The 19,341-nt window shown below is 42.9% G+C and overlaps 1 protein-coding gene across 1 annotated transcript in view; it reads right to left on the bottom strand.

Moving 5' to 3' along the window:
• The window catches only part of LOC126481897 (nephrin-like), a gene marked incomplete at its 3' end in the record, with an annotated part of 714,415 nt that overhangs the window by 232,337 nt on the left and 462,737 nt on the right, over positions 1 to 19,341 (bottom strand). Inside the window, exon 2 of the mRNA XM_050105855.1 lies at positions 14,451 to 14,583. Within this exon, the coding sequence (XP_049961812.1) occupies positions 14,451 to 14,583 (133 nt within the window). The remainder of the gene's footprint in view (positions 1 to 14,450; positions 14,584 to 19,341) is intronic.

Here is a 19,341-nt window from a genome sequence, read left to right as displayed (position 1 = left end):
GTGGCTAAAAACTGTTACTGCATTTGGTACCGAGAGGCTTAAAATTTGGCGAGCATTATCAATCAAAAACAATCAGTATTTTTGTAGCCATTACGTTTTCGGGAAATGCTACACCATAAACTTGCTAACGCGAGTGAAAGGGATTGTGAGTGACTGTGTTAAGACTAGCACGAGCTTGGCGATACTTGTTCACCTAAGTTTCAGAATACATTAATTGAGGACAAAATTTCCAAACTTTCATTTGTGTGAAAACATTCTCCAGAAACGTAGATTAGTGACTTAAATTGCAGCCTGGTTCACGTCGAAGTACAGTAGGTTTCACTCAGCATTCCTACTGATGATTTGCTGAGACAATGTTCACAGGTAGGTGCAGGTCCTTCGTAAAGGGACGGAAAGAACCGCGCCGCCGCAATGGGAGACGACAAGATGTTTTGGCCTTCGAAGAAAATACGCCCTAGAAAAAAAGAAACGACGCACCACGAAGAAATTACTCGAACAGCACGGGAACGGGTAGATGTGATGCACATATACGGACGAACAAATGATGACATTTTCTTAAGGTTGAGTGACAAGTGCACTGTTTTTATTTTACAGACTTTTGTTTACTTCAGACAAGTTTCGGCTTACTAGGCTATCATCAGGTAACAACTGGCTACCGTCTAAAGATGCCCTAATAGGCAGAAAACTAATTTGAAAAAAAACAAAAATCAGTGGAACAGAAACTGTGCACTTGTTATTCAACCATAGACATGGAATTTTTCTTCCAAGACGTAATGGAGCAACTCATAAAAAATTATTACAGCTTCCGAAAAATTGTATGATTTATTCAAAAGAGAGAGCTTAACAAACTGAACAAGTGAATAACGCGTTGGTCTGACTCTAGGCCTTTAGCAAGCAGATATTACCCTTGGCATTGATTTATAGAGCTGTTGGATGACCTCCTGAGGGATATCATGCCAGATTCTGTGTAATTGGTGCGTTAGATCGTCAAAATCCCGACCCTGCCCATAATTCTCCAAGCGTTCTCAGTTGACGAGAAATCTGGCGACCTTACTGGCCGAGATAGGGTTGGCCAAGAACGAGGACAAGCAGTAGAAACCCTCCTACGCCACGGTGGGCTTTATCTAGCTGAAATGTAAGCGCAGGACGGCTTCTCATGAAGGGCTACGGAACGTTTCAAATAGTTAAAATGGCTCTGAGCACTATGGGACTTAACTTCTGAGGTCATCAGTCCCCTAGAACTTAGAACTACTTAAACCTAACTAACCTAAGGACATCACACACATCAATTCCCGAGGCAGGATTCGAACCTGCGACCGTAGCGGTTCCAGACTGTAGCGCCTAGAACCGCTCGGCCACCCCGGTCGGCTTAGAATATCGTCGGCATACTGCTGTGCTGTAAGAGTCCCGTAGATGACAACCAAAGGGTTCCTGGTTGTCAGGCCACATGGCGAGCGACAGGTAGGTTGGTATCCCACCGCTGTCCCCAGCGTCTCCAGACAGTCTTCGTCCTGGAGTGTCACTGACTGGAGTAGCACTGTCTTCAGTGATGAGTCCTGATTCGAAGTGAGCCTCGATGACCAGAGAAGACGTTCCTGGGGACTCCCCACACAGTCATGGCATACCACCTTGACTTTCGTCCGCCATGCAGCCCGACTACTAGGGGTGATGCTCTGTGGCGCCATTTATTTTCATAGCTGGAACCCTTTAGATGTCGCCTGCGGCACCCTAAAACCACATGGCTCTGTCGTCGGTATTCTACGCCCCGTTTCGTTGCCCATCATGGTAAGCCATCTAGACTTATACTCCAGCAAGATGATGGCTGCCCGCACACAGCAAAAGTTTCTGCTATTCGTGCTTGACAAAGCCTATCTTGCCAGCAAGATCTTCAGGTCTCTCCCCAGTTGAGAATTTTTGGAGTATTATGGCGCTAGACCTCCGAGTAGCTAAGGACTTTTGCAACCTAACGTGCCAAATGGACAGAATTTGGCACGATATCCCTTATGAGGACATCCAACAACTCTGTCAATCAATGTCAAGCAGAATAAGTGTTTGCATAACATCCAGAAATAGACCAAGGCGTTACTGACACGCTCAATTTGGGAAGCTCTTTCTCTTTAAGGCGTCACCCAACTTTTCTGAAATTGTAATCACCAATTTCTCTGTATACGTACATCAGATCAACCGATTTCCGCCTAATAATTCGCTCATGGTGCACCATTTCTTTTTTGTCTTAGTGTGTAGTTAGCGACTGACATTTCGTGGAAAGGCCTCGCTGTAACGAAAAATGCATTTGTTCTACTGACTGCAACCACAACTTACTTATTATATCCGTGACATTCTCTCACCTATTCGCGATAGTAAAAAACGAGCTGCCCCTCTAACTCTTTTCGATGTCTTTTCTCAATCCTATCTGCTAACCGTCCCATATTGCGAAGCAGTGCTTCAGAAGAGAACAGACATTGTCTCTTCATTAGAATATCGTATCTTATAAGTGTTCTGCCAATAAAACGGTTTCGCTGCAACAGTTACTATGTTACGGTTCTAACGGGGGTTCTTCGTAATGACAAACCGCAGGCTTTAACTTCGGTAACTTTTAAATTTATGTCATACATCCAGTAACCAAAGTTTAACGAAATGTGTTTTACAACTCATCACGAGGATCTAAAACTTTTTATTGGTTAGGGTGAATAGCCTTTATTCACAATTTATAGATGTCTAAATCGTTCTGCAATTCAGTTTGATTTTCTGATGTCTTCACTAGACGGTAGACGACAGCATCATCTGCAAACAGTGTAATATGACTGCTTAGACTGTCTCCTAAATCGTGTCTATAGATTAAGAACAGCAGAGAAGCTATAACGGTTATCTGGGGAACGCCGTAACTATATCACTCCGCCTTCAGTAGATGACCTCCCGTCATTTACTACGAACTGTGATGCTTTTAACATGAAATCACGAATTTTCTCGCACAGCTAAGACGGTATTCCACAGGCGTGCAATCATTGCTTCATGAGAAAATAGTTCCAGTTGTGTTTCACAAGAATAATGCTTTCTGAATCAGTGCTGGTTGATTCTCGGTTGATTGCTGTGTTTGAGATATTTCATAATGCTGCAACACAGTATATGTTCCAAAATCCCACCCAAAATCTACGTCGAAGACGTGGAACCGTAATTCGGCGGATTGCTGCAATTTACTTTCTTGTGCGTTGTTGTGATCCTTGAAACTTTACAGTTTAAAGGTACAGATCTTTAGTCGAGCGAACAGCTGAATATGTTTAGCAAGAAAATGAAGCTATTTCATCAGCGTACGTCTAAAATTACCGAAGTGGTGTCTGGATCGGAAGACTTCCTTTTACTACCTGACTTATATCGCTTCGCTACGCAGATGCTGTCTGCTTCAGAGTCTCACGTCGCTTCCGTTCTTGATACGAATTCCGGGATATTTACTATAAATTCTTCACTGCAGGTATTTCGGAAAACCATCTTTAGTAACTCTGCTTTAGTGGCACTTTCGTTGGTAACATTACCATTGTCATCACGGAGTGAAAGTATTGATTGTATCTTACCGTTAGTACACATCACATAGAACCAGAATCTCTTTGGATTTTCAGTTAGATTTAGAGAAAAGTTTCGTTGTGCAAACTATTCAGACATGTTCGTCCTGACGTACTGCCGGCCGGTGTGGCCGTGCGGTTCTAGCCGCTTCAGTCTGGAATCGCGTGACCGCTACGGTCGCAGGTTCGAATCCTGCCTCGGGCATGGATGTGTGTGATGTCCTTAGGCTAGTTAGGTTTAAGTAGTTCTAAGTTCTAGGGGACTGATGACCACAGATGTTAAGTCCCATAGTGCTTAGAGCCATTTGAACCATTTTGAACCTGATGTAATTTTCGCTACGAACAACAAGTCGGTGTGTCCAGTACCCCTAGCACCTATAAATGTTACAAAATTTACCACACAGTACAACAGAGGAGACAAGGCAATCGAGCGGATTCTGCTATATGCTGTGCTCCGACCAGTGCTGACAAGAATTGGCCAAATGGAACAAATAAACAGTAGCCTATAGCGCAGCATTAGGACAGATGCTAAAATAGGAAAGAAGGTTTTGAAAAGACGATTTTATGCACACAACACTTTATGTGATGTTTGTGTGCTCGCAAATCGTGGAGATGGAGGTATTTGAAGGCTACAGTAGTCTTTAGTTACAAGTTCTTCTGTGTAGTTAATAAGTAGCTAATATGTTCTACCTGTAGACAGCATGTGTCTTTATCCACAAGCAAAATTTATTTGTCTCTTCCCGACTATTTCTGTTTGCAAATGAGTTTTTGAAATAGTGGATTGAGTAGCAGCCATTAATTCAACTTCTCAGACAGACAAATGAGGAAGTAGAAGTAATGCAAGAACAGGAAATGTTATTGTCATGGACACTCTGCCTGTGTGTGTCCGTATGTGTAGCGTACGGACTATGTGCAATGTCTGCCGTTACTAGTGACGAGGTGTAAGTGAATACCATTACATTAGTTTCGTCATTATCAACTAATTTGCATCCAATAGTGTGTTGTATAGAAATGAAACGTTATTCTGAATGGGGAGTCCCCAATAAGCTGTCACATGCGTGTCTGTATACAAAAAAAGTATTATACAAAGTATAAAAATTCCCTTTAAACCAGACCTGAGGATAAATACATGCGTACAGGTATAAAACTTGAGCTGCTAAATAAGATTAAGTGTAGACTTTCCTTTGTGTTTTGTTGTTGTAAAAATCTGACGTATTTCATATTGCTGTAAAACAGTCCTTGAATCAAGAAACAACGAATTAACTAAGAAGAAATACACATCTGCATGCCTCCTTTCATTATAAAATGTGTAATTGTTGCTCAAAAGATGTATTTAAATAAATTTGAGGTCTAATCAGTAAATGATTGATCATAAACATCATACTATTATCAGAAAAGAAGGCTATAGTTAAGTTACACATGAATTTTCATGAGATCCCTATTTTTTCGGAGTATCAAAATGCTGTAGATCTGTTTGATAACCTCTGGTACGAAAACGAAACTTACTTTAGGTTGGGGAACTATGGAATGCGCGTCTCTCATGAGTCATTAATTATTTCACCTCCTATAATTTACAAATTACGCGTTAATGATGTACAAAACAATTAAAATCGCTCACAACAACATTAACACTTTCTAGTATGAAAAGGGCTCTGGTCAAAAAGTCTGAATTCCCCTATCTTGTCTAGAAGGAAGTAAAACTCAAAGCAGATGCTCAGTTGCTGAACTTCAATGTTTTGTACTCTTTCTAAGAAAGTGTAAGTAATGTATTCTGAGACATGTACCATTACTTTTCTCCTTGCTGAAACGGATGCGATATACAAGTTCTGAACGACACCTCAAATGTAAAATTTATTTTCCTTTTTCTGCTGATGATAAAGAAATGAAATGTTCCCATTACTACGAGAGTTGTTCATAAATTAACGTCCGAATAGCTGTTACAAGAAGAAAATGTACATAGAAATTGAGAAATCTTTTCGCACAATGATACCAGCTTCTTTATTCCTTGATCGAAGAATGGTGTCACCCGGTGCCTCAGCCATTAGCTGACAGAATCCTTAAGCTCACCGTCGGCCGTGAAGTGCTGAGTTGTCAGCCAGACCTCCTTCATGAGGAAGAGATAAAAGTCGCTTCGTGCAAATTCCGGACTATAGGAAGGATGCTGAAAAATCTTCCACCCAAAAAGTCTGAGATTTTCAAATGTTCTATTCGAGTAAGGAGAAGGGCATTGTCCTGAAGAAGAATGAGTCCTTCGGCAATCATTCTGCGCCGTTTGTCGTATATTGTCCTTCGGAGATTCCGAAAAGCCTCAAAATTAATCTTCGATATCACAGTTTACTGAGGCGTTAATCTCACGAATTCACTTGTCAAAATTCCTTTAGGAACATAAAAAATGTAAACGAAATTTTACGGTTTGAGAATTTCTGCTTGAAATTTTTTAGACTTATTGGGAGAATGAGTGAGATTCCAGTATTTACACTGTTCCTTAGTTCTCGGGTTGACGTACTGAACTCTACGTATTGTCTCTACTCACTATTCTTCGGAAATTCCTCCCTCTCTCCATGGTAAAGATGAAGAAATGTCAAGGCCGCACATCCTTACAATCAACCATGAGTTTTCTGCACCACTCCCTCGCAACGTCATCACTCACAACCCAATTCTCACACACATGAAACAAATGACAATGAATCCCGGCGGCGGTGACTCCTCCTGCTGGCTGCTAGAAAACTAATAACGAACATACCTCAAATCTGACGGGAGACCCAGCAACACCGGTCATTATAATTGTCATTAAGCGCTGGCCGGTGTGGCCGAGCGGTTCTAGGCGCTACAGTCTGGAACCGCGCGACCGCTACGGTCGCAGGTTCGAATCCTGCCTCGGGCATGGATGTGTGTGATGTCCTTAGGTTAGTTAGGTTTAAGTAGGGACTGACGACCTCAGAAGTTAAGTCCCATAGTACTCAGAGCTGTTTGAACCATTTTTTTGTCATTAAGCTACTAGCTGTTGTTTATCTGTAATAATTTATGGATACCTTAAACTTTTTGTCTGCGTCTAAAAAAGTCCTCTTATAGTGAGACTATGGCTACAAATACGTAATGAGATTACAAACTTTTTCATTTTAGTTTCCTTTGTGTAATAACGCTTTGGAGCAAAGCAAAGTATACTATGTGCGTACTCTGTGGCAACGATCTTACAGGAATAATCTGTCAATAATAAAGTGTAACAAATAGCTCTCCTAATACCGGTTACTGTTTTTGCAGATAACTTCAAGTTAATATCCTTTGTAAGCATTGCGTCGCCGTCCCGCCGTAGCCCTCAGTGGTTCGCAACCCACAACAGGCCACAGCAATCTACCCATCCCACCGCCACCCCACACCGAACGCAGGGTTATTGTGCGGCTCGGTCCCCAGTGGACTCCCCCGGGAACGTCTCATACCAGACGAGTGTAACCCCAAATGTTTCCGTGGTAGAGTAATTATGGTGCGTGCGTATGTGGAGACAGTGCTTCGTCGGCATAGTGTAACTGAGGCGGAGTAAGAGGAACCAGCCCGCATTCGCCGAGGGAGATGGAAAACCGCCTTAAAAACCATCCACAGGTTGGCCGGCACACCGGACCTCGACACTAATCCACGGGGCGGAATCATGCCGGGGACCGGCACGCCTTCCCGCTCGGGAAGTGGCGCGTTAGATCGCGCGCCTAGCCGGGAGGGCTTCTGTAACCATCAGTTAAATCTAATTGTGGGATGATGCGGAAATCAAACCTGCTAGAGGTGGAAGCGCTCTTACTTCGCGGGAAATACTTTCATTCGATATTGAAGGGACTGTGTTATTCCGAATTACGATGCCAAGTTCCTACGCACAAGCACGCATGTCTGGAGGAACAGGCAATGCGGGGACTACAGCCGTTATGGAGTAAAAAAAATGAATTTGCAGTTGCGAATATTAACAACCATAAGCCACATAATGCTAAATGGTAAGGCGACCACTCGTAATAAGCGGGATATCTGTGTTGGTGTCTCGGTCCGGCACAAATTTTCATTGTCTTCGGTTAGTCATGTTACCTCGGGTACCCGCAATGTGGGCTAGTATTAGCGAGTGAATGTCAGTGTTGTGTTACGTTTCCAATAACGTGAGTGGTACACTGCGATACGTTTTTGAATAGATCTTAAAGACAGGTGATAGATTACTAATAAAAAAATTTGTGCACTGTTTAAAGAAAGAAGTATTGTAGTTCATGTTTTTGTAACGAACAAGTTATAAGTAAGGTGGTCATCTTGTTAATGTCCTGCAGGTCGCTAAACAATTTTTGGTTTACATATATTTTTATTTTCCTCCTGAATTAAAAGATATTTTATGTGGTCGAGGTAAAAGACACACATTACATTCATTGTGCTGAGGTATTAATGATCGTTTTGCTGAATAAATACTTATTCGATACAATATTCCATCGAACAACTGCGAATTAAAGTATGTACAACAAGCCAGCACTCGTTCCTTAAAGGCATGAAGCTTACGATTTACACTTAACTCCTACAAATACCTAGGTACTATCATTTGTAATGAAATGAGAAAAGAATCATAGGATTAGTCATAGGTAAACTGGGTAGAAGACTTCGATGGTTGCTAGGACTACAAAAGCAGCAGTGGGAACATCATAGAATATTATGTGAGTGTATGTGACCCATAACAAATAAGACTATCAGTGGATACAGAACGTACGTAGAGAAGGGCAATGCATATGGTGACAGGCTTCTTTGCTACGTGACAGAGCACACAGTTTTAATCTGCCAGGAAGTTTCATATCAGCGCACACTCCGCTGCAGAGTGAAAATCTCATTCTGGAAACATCCCCCAGGCTGTGGCTAAGCCATGTCTCCGCAATATCCTTTCTTTCAGGAGTACTAGTTCTGCAAGGTTCGCAGGAGAGCTTCTGTAAAGTTTGGAAGGTAGGAGACGAGGTACTGGCAGAAGTAAAGCTGTGAGTACCGGGCGTGAGTCGTGCTTCGGTAGCTCAGTTGGTAGAGCACTTCCCCGCGAAAGGCAAAGGTCCCGAGTTCGAGTCTCGGTCGGGCACACAGTTTTAATCTGCCAGGAAGTTTCACCATGGAGAAGTTGAAGAGTATGAACTAGGAGACGCAAGAAGGTAGACGCCATGTATCCAACGAAAGCCTGTCTGAAAATATTGCGTTTGTGGAAATCCACAGCTTCCAGATGCTTAATAAACGTAGACATGGTTCGTAACAGGCAGTAATGTGACATTCATTTAATCGTGCGATTTGGTAATTTAGAATAAACGTCATTGTCAAGCACATGAAACACAGATGTTACAAATGTACTTGACAATGACGCTTAGTCGAAATTAGCTAATCGAACGATTAAATAAACATTATATTACATCCGAAGACGAACCATGTTTACGTGTATCAACTATCTAAAAATGTTTCAACAACCAGCACTGAGGACCCTAGAAACATACGACAACCTTTTATGTGTTGGTCCCGTGTGGACAGTGAAGAAAAAAGTAATTACAGTGCACAGAGAGATCTTTGTACCTTTATTTTTTCTACTGCACATATGCGAATGGAATGATAAGAGCTCCTAATAAGTATTTTTAGTTTATAGTTTCCTACAACTCGCACACACTGTATAAATGACATCACGTAACACTATAAGCTGCTGCTTAATTCATTCTTTAATGTGAGACTAGATTTTGGTCAAAGACCATTACTGATCACACTTTCTTCTGAACAGCGAGAAAGTGACTAAGTATAAACTAGACTTCTCGTCTCAGCTTCGCCCATGTGTGCGTTCGACACACATATTGAATACATCTCCTCCTCTATCCCCCTCTTCCTCCATCTATCCATTTCATTCTCCCAATTCTATCTGTCCATTTCATCCTCACCTATCTGTTTCTTCATTGCCTCCTCGCCCTGTCTTTGGTCATTTCCTCTGTCTCCTCACTATCACCATATCTTCTTCTCCCCTCCAACTACCCACATCTTTCTCCCTCACTCTTTCTATCTCTGCCTCCCCTAATTCCTATTCCACCTGCATACTACTCTTCTAAATCATCCGAATCTCCCTCTTCTACCTATTCTCCAAGCAATTCCTCCTCCCCTAAGTCTGTCCATTCCCTCCTCTGTCCATTTCAACCTGCCCCAGCATATCAACTCATCTAGCCCTAGAAATACAGTTCAATAAAGCAGACCGACACTACTATCAGAACACAGTTGCCATGCAAGACAGGCTAAAAGTCAGGGGCCTGAAAATTATTTATTTGATGATGTTGGTTTTTTGTTGCTAGATGGGGTTGCGTCAGAAATATGAAGGTCAACTTTTCCTTTATATGGGATGCTATGGTTTGGTACTTATTTTCTGATAGCGACTATAGAGACGAATCCAACGATGTGTAACAGTAAGGTCTTTGAATGTCAACGAAGGTCAAAAAGGTGGTATTTACAGAAGATGTTCGAAGTGATGACCATTGGTATCAATGCAGCTCTGCAATCTTCTTACCATGGATCGAGTGGTATTCCTTATTACTTCGGCACTTACCGAAGCATATGCTCTGACAATTCTCTCTCCTATATCGTGCAAATAGTAAATATTCCCCGAATACGGCGTATCCATCTAACGTGCCATTGATGTATAAATACCATTCGATGGTTTCGCAATGCAACTCTAATAGCAACGGTAAGACTTAGTATCGTAGAATCAGACGAATGTAAATGATGTATTCCTTCGAAGAACGAGTCGATATGCTTCTCATTTACGGAGAATGCCAACGAAATTCATTGGGAGATAGAGACTTATACGCTGAAAGATATCCTCAACGATTCATCCTACACGACGTACATTTAAATATGTGTATGATAAATTGAGAACAACTTGATCTTTAACGCATCGGAAACATATCCGGCAAAGAAAAGTTACTAACGAGAAACTGAAATTGGTACTCTTGCCACTGTGGTTCGAGATCCTTATGTTCAAATGGCTCTGAGCACTATGCGACTTAACTTCTGAGGTCATCAGTCGCCTAGAACTTAGAAATAATAAAATCTAACTAACCCAAGGACATCACACACATCTATGCCCGAGGCAGGATTCGAACCTGCGACCGCAGCGGTCACGCGGTTCCAGACTGAAGCGCCTTTAACCGCACGGCAACACCGGCCGGCGATCCTTATGTTAGTTTGCATCACATCGTAAGGGAATCTGACATGAGCGTGTTCTGCGTAGCCATAAATATCATCCTTACCATATCAGTCTCCACCAAGAATTAACTGGTACCGATTGTATGCGTCGCATTGAAGTCTACCGATGGGTTCAACTTCACGTTCAGAGGGATGACACATTTCCTAATTTCATTTTATTTATTGACGAGGCTACATTCACGAATCATGGAAATGTTAATTTGCATAACAGACATTATTGGGCAACTGAAAATCCATGTTGGCTGCGGCAAGTTGCGCACCAGAAACCGTGGTCGGTGAACGTATGGTGTGGTATTCTGGAGACAGAATTATAGGCTCCTATTTCGTCGAAGGAAATCTTAATGATAGAAGTACACCACATTCCTCGAAGAAACGTTGGGCCTGTTACTGGAAGAAATACCTTTAGGAAAAACGAACAGAATGTAGTATCAACACGATGGGTGCCCACCACATTTTTTGCTGATGGCCAGAAATGAATTGCAGAGACAATTCCCAAATCATTGGATTGGACGCGAGGGAGATGTGTCGTGGCTCGTTCGCCAGACTTTACGCCTCTGGATTTTTCCTTGTGGGGATTTGTAACAGACATTGTCTATAAACACGTTCCAACTATACCTGAAGATATGCGAGAGAGAATTGTCGGAGCATGTGCTGGGATAAGTGCCGATGTGATAAGGAATACCACTCAATCCATGATAAGAATATTACAGCACTGCATTGATACCAGTCGTCATCACTTCAAACCAACGTCATATTATGGCCCTGTTGTCCCATGCAACAATTGCCTCACAAACTTTTCAGTCGCTATCATACTTTCGGAGTTATTCTTGGTGCCAATAGTTAGTGGCTCATAAATCAGACAGCAGCTTACAGTGTTATATGATGTAACTTCTACACCATAATATGCCATACAATACCTGTATGCCTGCTATGGTGTAACGCACAGCACGCTACGTTCTAGTACGGAATAGTGAGTCAGGCCATGATCGAACCCGTACTGTGGGCCAACAAACGTGGCTGGTGTACGAGCCAAAATCAATGTGGCGTTAAGGCGGTTTGCCACTCTCCTTTATGGAGGTGCTGGACTGGTTCCCATAAAATACGATACAAAACCGTTGAAACAACGATTGCAAACGGAACAATTTTTACACAATGCAGTGACGACTTCCCTGTCTTGGGTAACTGACGAGTGTGGCGACAGGAAGGGCACCTGCCCGCGATATTAAAGAAAGGAAAGGAAATTAATAACATTTTCCCAAATCCTGAGTGGGGTGGACCAGTTACTAGACGGGACTAAAGCTAAGAAGAAGAGGTACGATGGAAAGCACTCTCGGCCACGGACTTCGCAATGGTTTGCAGACCACAGGTGTAAATATAGGTTAAGGCTTAACAACTCGCTAATTCTGAGCGCGAGCACTCCATTCTGCTCACGCTCTTACCTGCGAACAGATCTATTGCGGCGTGGTGGCGAGTGAGGGAGATGCGTGTGTAGTATGTGATCCCTGCAGCGCGGTAGAAGAGCCAAATGTGAAATTGTGGAAGGTCAGTTTTGGTAGCAGTATCATCTAATGTCGAGTCAGCATTGTGTAACACCGACAATGTCTTCGCCTTTCTACCTGCTGCGCGATGAGATGGGTATTGCTTGTCATAGCACTTCAAAGAATAGAAAACGGAAAATGAGAAGGACCTGATCAAGTACAAGAGGTTTTAAAAAGCAAAATGGAGCCGTCTGAAGGAAGAGAACAGCATTACTTTTAATAAAGTCTTTGGAAACTATCACGGATGATATTTAATGGTCGCGCGGGGTAGCCGTGCGGACTAGGGCGCCTTGCCACGAACCGCGCGGATACGGCCGTCGGAGGTTCGAGTCCTCCCTCGGGCATTGGTGTGTGTGTGTGTGTTGTCCTTAGCATAAGTCAGTTTAAGTTATATTAAGTAGTGTGTTAGCCTAGGGACCGATGACCTTAGCAGTTTGGTCCCATAGGAACATACCACAAATTTCCAAATTTTGATATTTAGTTGAGGAATGCTAAGTTGATGCAGCTGAACATTTACGTCCACTTCAGGTAAACCACTTCCACGTGGTGTCTTATAATACATGACAATCGTACATCCCACACTTGTTATGGAAAGTGACGTTCAGAGTGGGCTTTTAATATTTCTGTAAAAAATTTAGCCCTGTATCAAACTGTAGATATCACAAGCACAAAACTGAATGTGACATTCTTAGTAGCTCTGGAGAACATGTATAAAACGTAGGTTTGTCACGGCGATTATTAGTTTGTGTGTCTGCAGTTGGAGCGTTAGTCATGATGGGAAGTAAATCCGGCTTCGAAGCGCAACTGAATGAGAAACTGAGAAAGCTTCCAGCACCCAAGACAGGATGATCAGCAGCTTGAAGTAATTGACCTATAGTGCGACAGTGTCAAATGGTTCAAATGGCTCTGAGCACTATGGGACTCAACTGCTGAGGTCATTAGTCCCCTAGAACTTAGAACTAGTTAAACCTAACTAACCTAAGGACATCACAAACATCCATGCCCGAGGCAGGATTCGAACCTGCGACCGTAGCGGTCTCGCGGTTCCAGACTGCAGCGCCTTTAACCGCACGGCCACTTCGGCCGGCTGCGACGGTGTCCTCCCGGTGACACTGGAGAGGGTACAGTGCTCGCTCGTTGCGGGCTTGTGCTCACCGCTTGCTGGCGGAGCGAGTTTGCTGCGAAGCCCTGATGTAGATGTACGACGACTGTTCGCCAACTAACGACCGATCACTCGCGGAATGGAAACCACAGTGAAAAACAAAATTATTTTATTTACAAATGTTAGCTAGACCTTTCAGCTACTTCTCTAATTAGTTGCCGCACTGAATTAGACATAAGGCGTAGCGTTGTACCAACATTCCAATACCCTCTTCATAGAAAGCAACGGTCTGTGCTTTCCGCCAATTCTCTAAGTTGATCTACAGCTACTTCTCTGTGCCAAAATGTTGTCTTTATAACCAGCGGTTCATGTGGGCAGAGATGGAACTCTGGGGGAACCAATTATGGGATGTACTATAGGTTATCAAAACTTCCCATCGAAAACGCTGCAGGAGCACCTTAAATTCCCCCGCATAGCGCTGCCGAGTACTCTCATGAAGAAGTAAGCAAACGGAAGTTATAAGCCCTCATACTTGGCGGGAGATACTGTTTTCTAGGCTATTTTACGTGCTCACTGCGTGCTCAGAACTGAAAAAGAGCGACGTGACCAGATCGACGGGCATACCAGAGACACTGCCCAACATATCTGAGGAAAGCTTTCTCGAAGTTTCACTTTGATTTCTGTCTCATGTGCGATTGGGCATTACTTTCGCAATAGACCTCGTATTTGGCGACAAGTATATTGTAGGATAGAGCACAAGTTCTGGTTGGGGAAAGATATCGGTCAAGCCCCATTGATAGGAATGATCACCAGTTCTGCCTAAAGTAATTTGGGTAAGCTACGGAAGGCCTAAATATGGATGGTCGCCCTCTAGCAAGTGGGACTATCGGCATAACAGCTACGTCATTTCGGTCGTACCACGAGTCAACACATTGAGAAAGGTACCTTCAACTGTGAAACTTTCGTAACCGATCATTACGACGAAGAGAAAATCATGTACGGAACAAACAAGCAATGCGTGGAATTATTTCTGACCTGTAGATGGGTGCTTTGAGGTCCTCGCGGTACCAGATGACCAGCAGCGGCTTGTCTTCGGCCACGGCTGGGGTGATGTCACACGGCAGCCGAGCCACGCCCCCTTCCGCCGCCTGCACGTTCGTCGTCGGCACTGTAACACGAGAACACAAATGCGCGTCATATAAGGCGCAAAACGTCCAACACACAGTGCTCTAATTGTACATTATGGTAATTGTATGTTTGTAGGCCGAAACCACCAAAAACTTGTCTGAATAATGCTATTGAACGGCTTCCCATTCTACGTCGCTACGAAATGCGACCATCTATGTTATGAGGGGTTTTCTTCCAATCTGATGCTGGCTGTTGTGACTTCTACTTTTTCTTTTTTTACGCGGTACACTGTCACTTATTCGTGGTTTTGGTGTGGATCGTCGAATGAGATGCAATTCACCTATTGGGACACGTTTATTGCCAAGGCAAGTTAAATAGCGGTATACGGAAACTTGTCTTTGCTTCAATACCATTCAAAACGTCATTTTAATTTGTGCCTCATCAGAGAGTACTACTGACAATGGGATTATTAACAGTTCTGCGTTGAAGTCTTCTTCAGCTTGCTGTGACACCTAAACGAAAATAAAATGCTACCCATCCACAGTGTAGCTCCTCTAATATCAAGAGATTTGTTTTAAATAATAGTATCCTTTAATTATAAAAAGTTAACGAAATGTAGTCACTTATTTAAATTTTGATATGGTAATGAATTTAAATTCGGTGAAACTTTATGGCAGAATTTTACATATTATAGCGTATTATAGCGCCGGCCGCTGTGGCCAAGATGTTCTAGGCGCTTCAGTGCGGAACCGCACTGCTGCTACGGTCGCAGGTTCGAATTCTGCCTCGGGAATGGATGTGTGTGCTGTCCTTAGGTTATTTAGGTTTAAGTAGATCTAAGTCTAGGCTACTGATGACATCAGTAGTGGTTAGAGCCGTTTGATTTTGTCATTACAGCAATCATCATTACGAACGTTAATTAGTCAAAAAGGCTAGGACAGTGTCTCTGCTGGATGGAGCAGATAAGCAGTTGTTAGAAACTCTCTTAGGAAATGAACTAAAACCACTTAGTTCGAGTAAGATGGATGTAGAGGAGTTACGGGCAATGTTTAAGCAGATTGTAAATCATGGTCAGGAGATCTATGTGCTTAGAAAGTGGATAAATTATGGAAAAGATCAAACCATGGTGTATTAACGAAATTTGGAAGATGCTGAGGAAGCAGAGGCTGTTGCGCTCTCGGTTCAAAAGAGAACGCACGAGTGACGAGATGTGAAGATTACTAGAGATTCATGCTTCTGTGAGAAGATCTATGTGCGAAGCTTGCAACTACCACTGCCACATGGTAGCGAAAGATCTGGCAGAGAACCCGAGAAAGTTCTGGTCCTATGAAAAATCGCTAAGCTTCCATTCAGTCCCCTGTTGGCCAGTCTGACGTGGCAGCTGAAGGTAGCAAAAAGAACGACACAGTAATAAGCATTCCTGGGGTTGAACAACAACTGAAATATTTGAAAACAAGTAAATGACCAGTTCCGGATGGAAACCCAATTCGCTATTACAAACAGTACTGTAAGGCATTGTCCCCTTGCCTAGCACGTATTTATCGTGTATCTGTCACCCAGTGCAAAGTTGCAAGTGACTGAAGAAAAGCGCAGGTGACTGCAATATATAAGAATGGTAAAAGAATGGACCCGTAAAATTGGAAACCAATATTCCTAATTCTGTCTGCTGTAGAATCTTTTTACATAGTCTCGGTTAAAATATATTAAACGTTCTTGAGACTCAGAAGCTTATGTCCACAAATGAGCATCGTTCCTACGAAACCCAGCTTTCCCTATTTTTACATGATGTACTGCGAACTATGTATGAAGGGCGATAGGCGAATTCCATATTTCCAGAAAGCATTTTACACAGTGCCCTTTGTAGGCTGTTAACGAAGGTACGAGCATATGGAGTAAGTTCACAGATGTCTGAATGACTCGAAGACTTCTTGAGTAGTAGAACCAAGTACGATGTCCACGACGGTGAGGATTCATCAGAGACAAGAGTATCATCAGAAGTGCCCCATGAAGTGTTATAGGACCACAAATGAGCATCGTTCCTACGAAACCCAGCTTTCCCTATTTTTACATGATGTACTGCGAACTATGTATGAAGGGCGATAGGCGAATTCCATATTTCCAGAAAGCATTTTACACAGTGCCCTTTGTAGGCTGTTAACGAAGGTACGAGCATATGGAGTAAGTTAACAGATGTCTGAATGACTCGAAGACTTCTTGAGTAGTAGAACCAAGTACGATGTCCACGACGGTGAGGATTCATCAGAGACAAGAGTATCATCAGAAGTGCCCCATGAAGTGTTATAGGACCACAAATGAGCATCGTTCCTACGAAACCCAGCTTTCCCTATTTTTACATGATGTACTGCGAACTATGTATGAAGGGCGATAGGCGAATTCCATATTTCCAGAAAGCATTTTACACAGTGCCCTTTGTAGGCTGTTAACGAAGGTACGAGCATATGGAGTAAGTTAACAGATGTCTGAATGACTCGAAGACTTCTTGAGTAGTAGAACCAAGTACGATGTCCACGACGGTGAGGATTCATCAGAGACAAGAGTATCATCAGAAGTGCCCCATGAAGTGTTATAGGACCACAAATGAGCATCGTTCCTACGAAACCCAGCTTTCCCTATTTTTACATGATGTACTGCGAACTATGTATGAAGGGCGATAGGCGAATTCCATATTTCCAGAAAGCATTTTACACAGTGCCCTTTGTAGGCTGTTAACGAAGGTACGAGCATATGGAGTAAGTTAACAGATGTCTGAATGACTCGAAGACTTCTTGAGTAGTAGAACCAAGTACGATGTCCACGACGGTGAGGATTCATCAGAGACAAGAGTATCATCAGAAGTGCCCCATGAAGTGTTATAGGACCACAAATGAGCATCGTTCCTACGAAACCCAGCTTTCCCTATTTTTACATGATGTATTGCGAACTATGTATGAAGGGCGATAGGCGAATTCCATATTTCCAGAAAGCATTTTACACAGTGCCCTTTGTAGGCTCTTAACGAAGGTACGAGCATATGGAGTAAGTTAACAGATGTCTGAATGACTCGAAGACTTCTTGAGTAGTAGAACCAAGTACGATGTCCACGACGGTGAGGATTCATCAGAGACAAGAGTATCATCAGAAGTGCCCCATGAAGTGTTATAGGACCACAAATGAGCATCGTTCCTACGAAACCCAGCTTTCCCTATTTTTACATGATGTACTGCGAACTATGTATGAAGGGCGATAGGCGAATTCCATATTTCCAGAAAGCATTTTACACAGTGCCCTTTGTAGGCTGTTAACGAAGGTACGAGCATATGGAGTAAGTTAACAGATGTCTGAATGACTCGAAGACTTCTTGAGTAGTAGAACCAAGTACGATGTCCACGACGGTGAGGATTCATCAGAGACAAGAGTATCATCAGAAGTGCCCCATGAAGTGTTATAGGACCACAAATGAGCATCGTTCCTACGAAACCCAGCTTTCCCTATTTTTACATGATGTACTGCGAACTATGTATGAAGGGCGATAAGCGAATTCCATATTTCCAGAAAGCATTTTACACAGTGCCCTTTGTAGGCTGTTAACGAAGATACGAGCATATGGAGTAAGTTCACAGATGTCTGAATGACTCGAAGACTTCTTGAGTAGTAGAACCAAGTACGATGTCCACGACGGTGAGGATTCATCAGAGACAAGAGTATCATCAGAAGTGCCCCATGAAGTGTTATTGGACCACAAATGAGCATCGTTCCTACGAAACCCAGCTTTCCCTATTTTTACATGATGTACTGCGAACTATGTATGAAGGGCGATAGGCGAATTCCATATTTCCAGAAAGCATTTTACACAGTGCCCTTTGTAGGCTGTTAACGAAGGTACGAGCATATGGAGTAAGTTCACAGATGTCTGAATGACTCGAAGACTTCTTGAGTAGTAGAACCAAGTACGATGTCCACGACGGTGAGGATTCATCAGAGACAAGAGTATCATCAGAAGTGCCCCATGAAGTGTTATAGGACCACAAATGAGCATCGTTCCTACGAAACCCAGCTTTCCCTATTTTTACATGATGTACTGCGAACTATGTATGAAGGGCGATAGGCGAATTCCATATTTCCAGAAAGCATTTTACACAGTGCCCTTTGTAGGCTGTTAACGAAGGTACGAGCATATGGAGTAAGTTAACAGATGTCTGAATGACTCGAAGACTTCTTGAGTAGTAGAACCAAGTACGATGTCCACGACGGTGAGGATTCATCAGAGACAAGAGTATCATCAGAAGTGCCCCATGAAGTGTTATAGGACCACAAATGAGCATCGTTCCTACGAAACCCAGCTTTCCCTATTTTTACATGATGTACTGCGAACTATGTATGAAGGGCGATAGGCGAATTCCATATTTCCAGAAAGCATTTTACACAGTGCCCTTTGTAGGCTGTTAACGAAGGTACGAGCATATGGAGTAAGTTAACAGATGTCTGAATGACTCGAAGACTTCTTGAGTAGTAGAACCAAGTACGATGTCCACGACGGTGAGGATTCATCAGAGACAAGAGTATCATCAGAAGTGCCCCATGAAGTGTTATAGGACCACAAATGAGCATCGTTCCTACGAAACCCAGCTTTCCCTATTTTTACATGATGTACTGCGAACTATGTATGAAGGGCGATAGGCGAATTCCATATTTCCAGAAAGCATTTTACACAGTGCCCTTTGTAGGCTGTTAACGAAGGTACGAGCATATGGAGTAAGTTAACAGATGTCTGAATGACTCGAAGACTTCTTGAGTAGTA

Source organism: Schistocerca serialis, chromosome 5 (assembly GCF_023864345.2).
Source record: "Schistocerca serialis cubense isolate TAMUIC-IGC-003099 chromosome 5, iqSchSeri2.2, whole genome shotgun sequence".
Classification (NCBI taxonomy): Eukaryota; Metazoa; Arthropoda; class Insecta; order Orthoptera; family Acrididae; genus Schistocerca; species Schistocerca serialis.
Note: the sequence above shows the minus strand (reverse complement) of the source record. Positions and strands in the feature narration are given on the sequence as shown.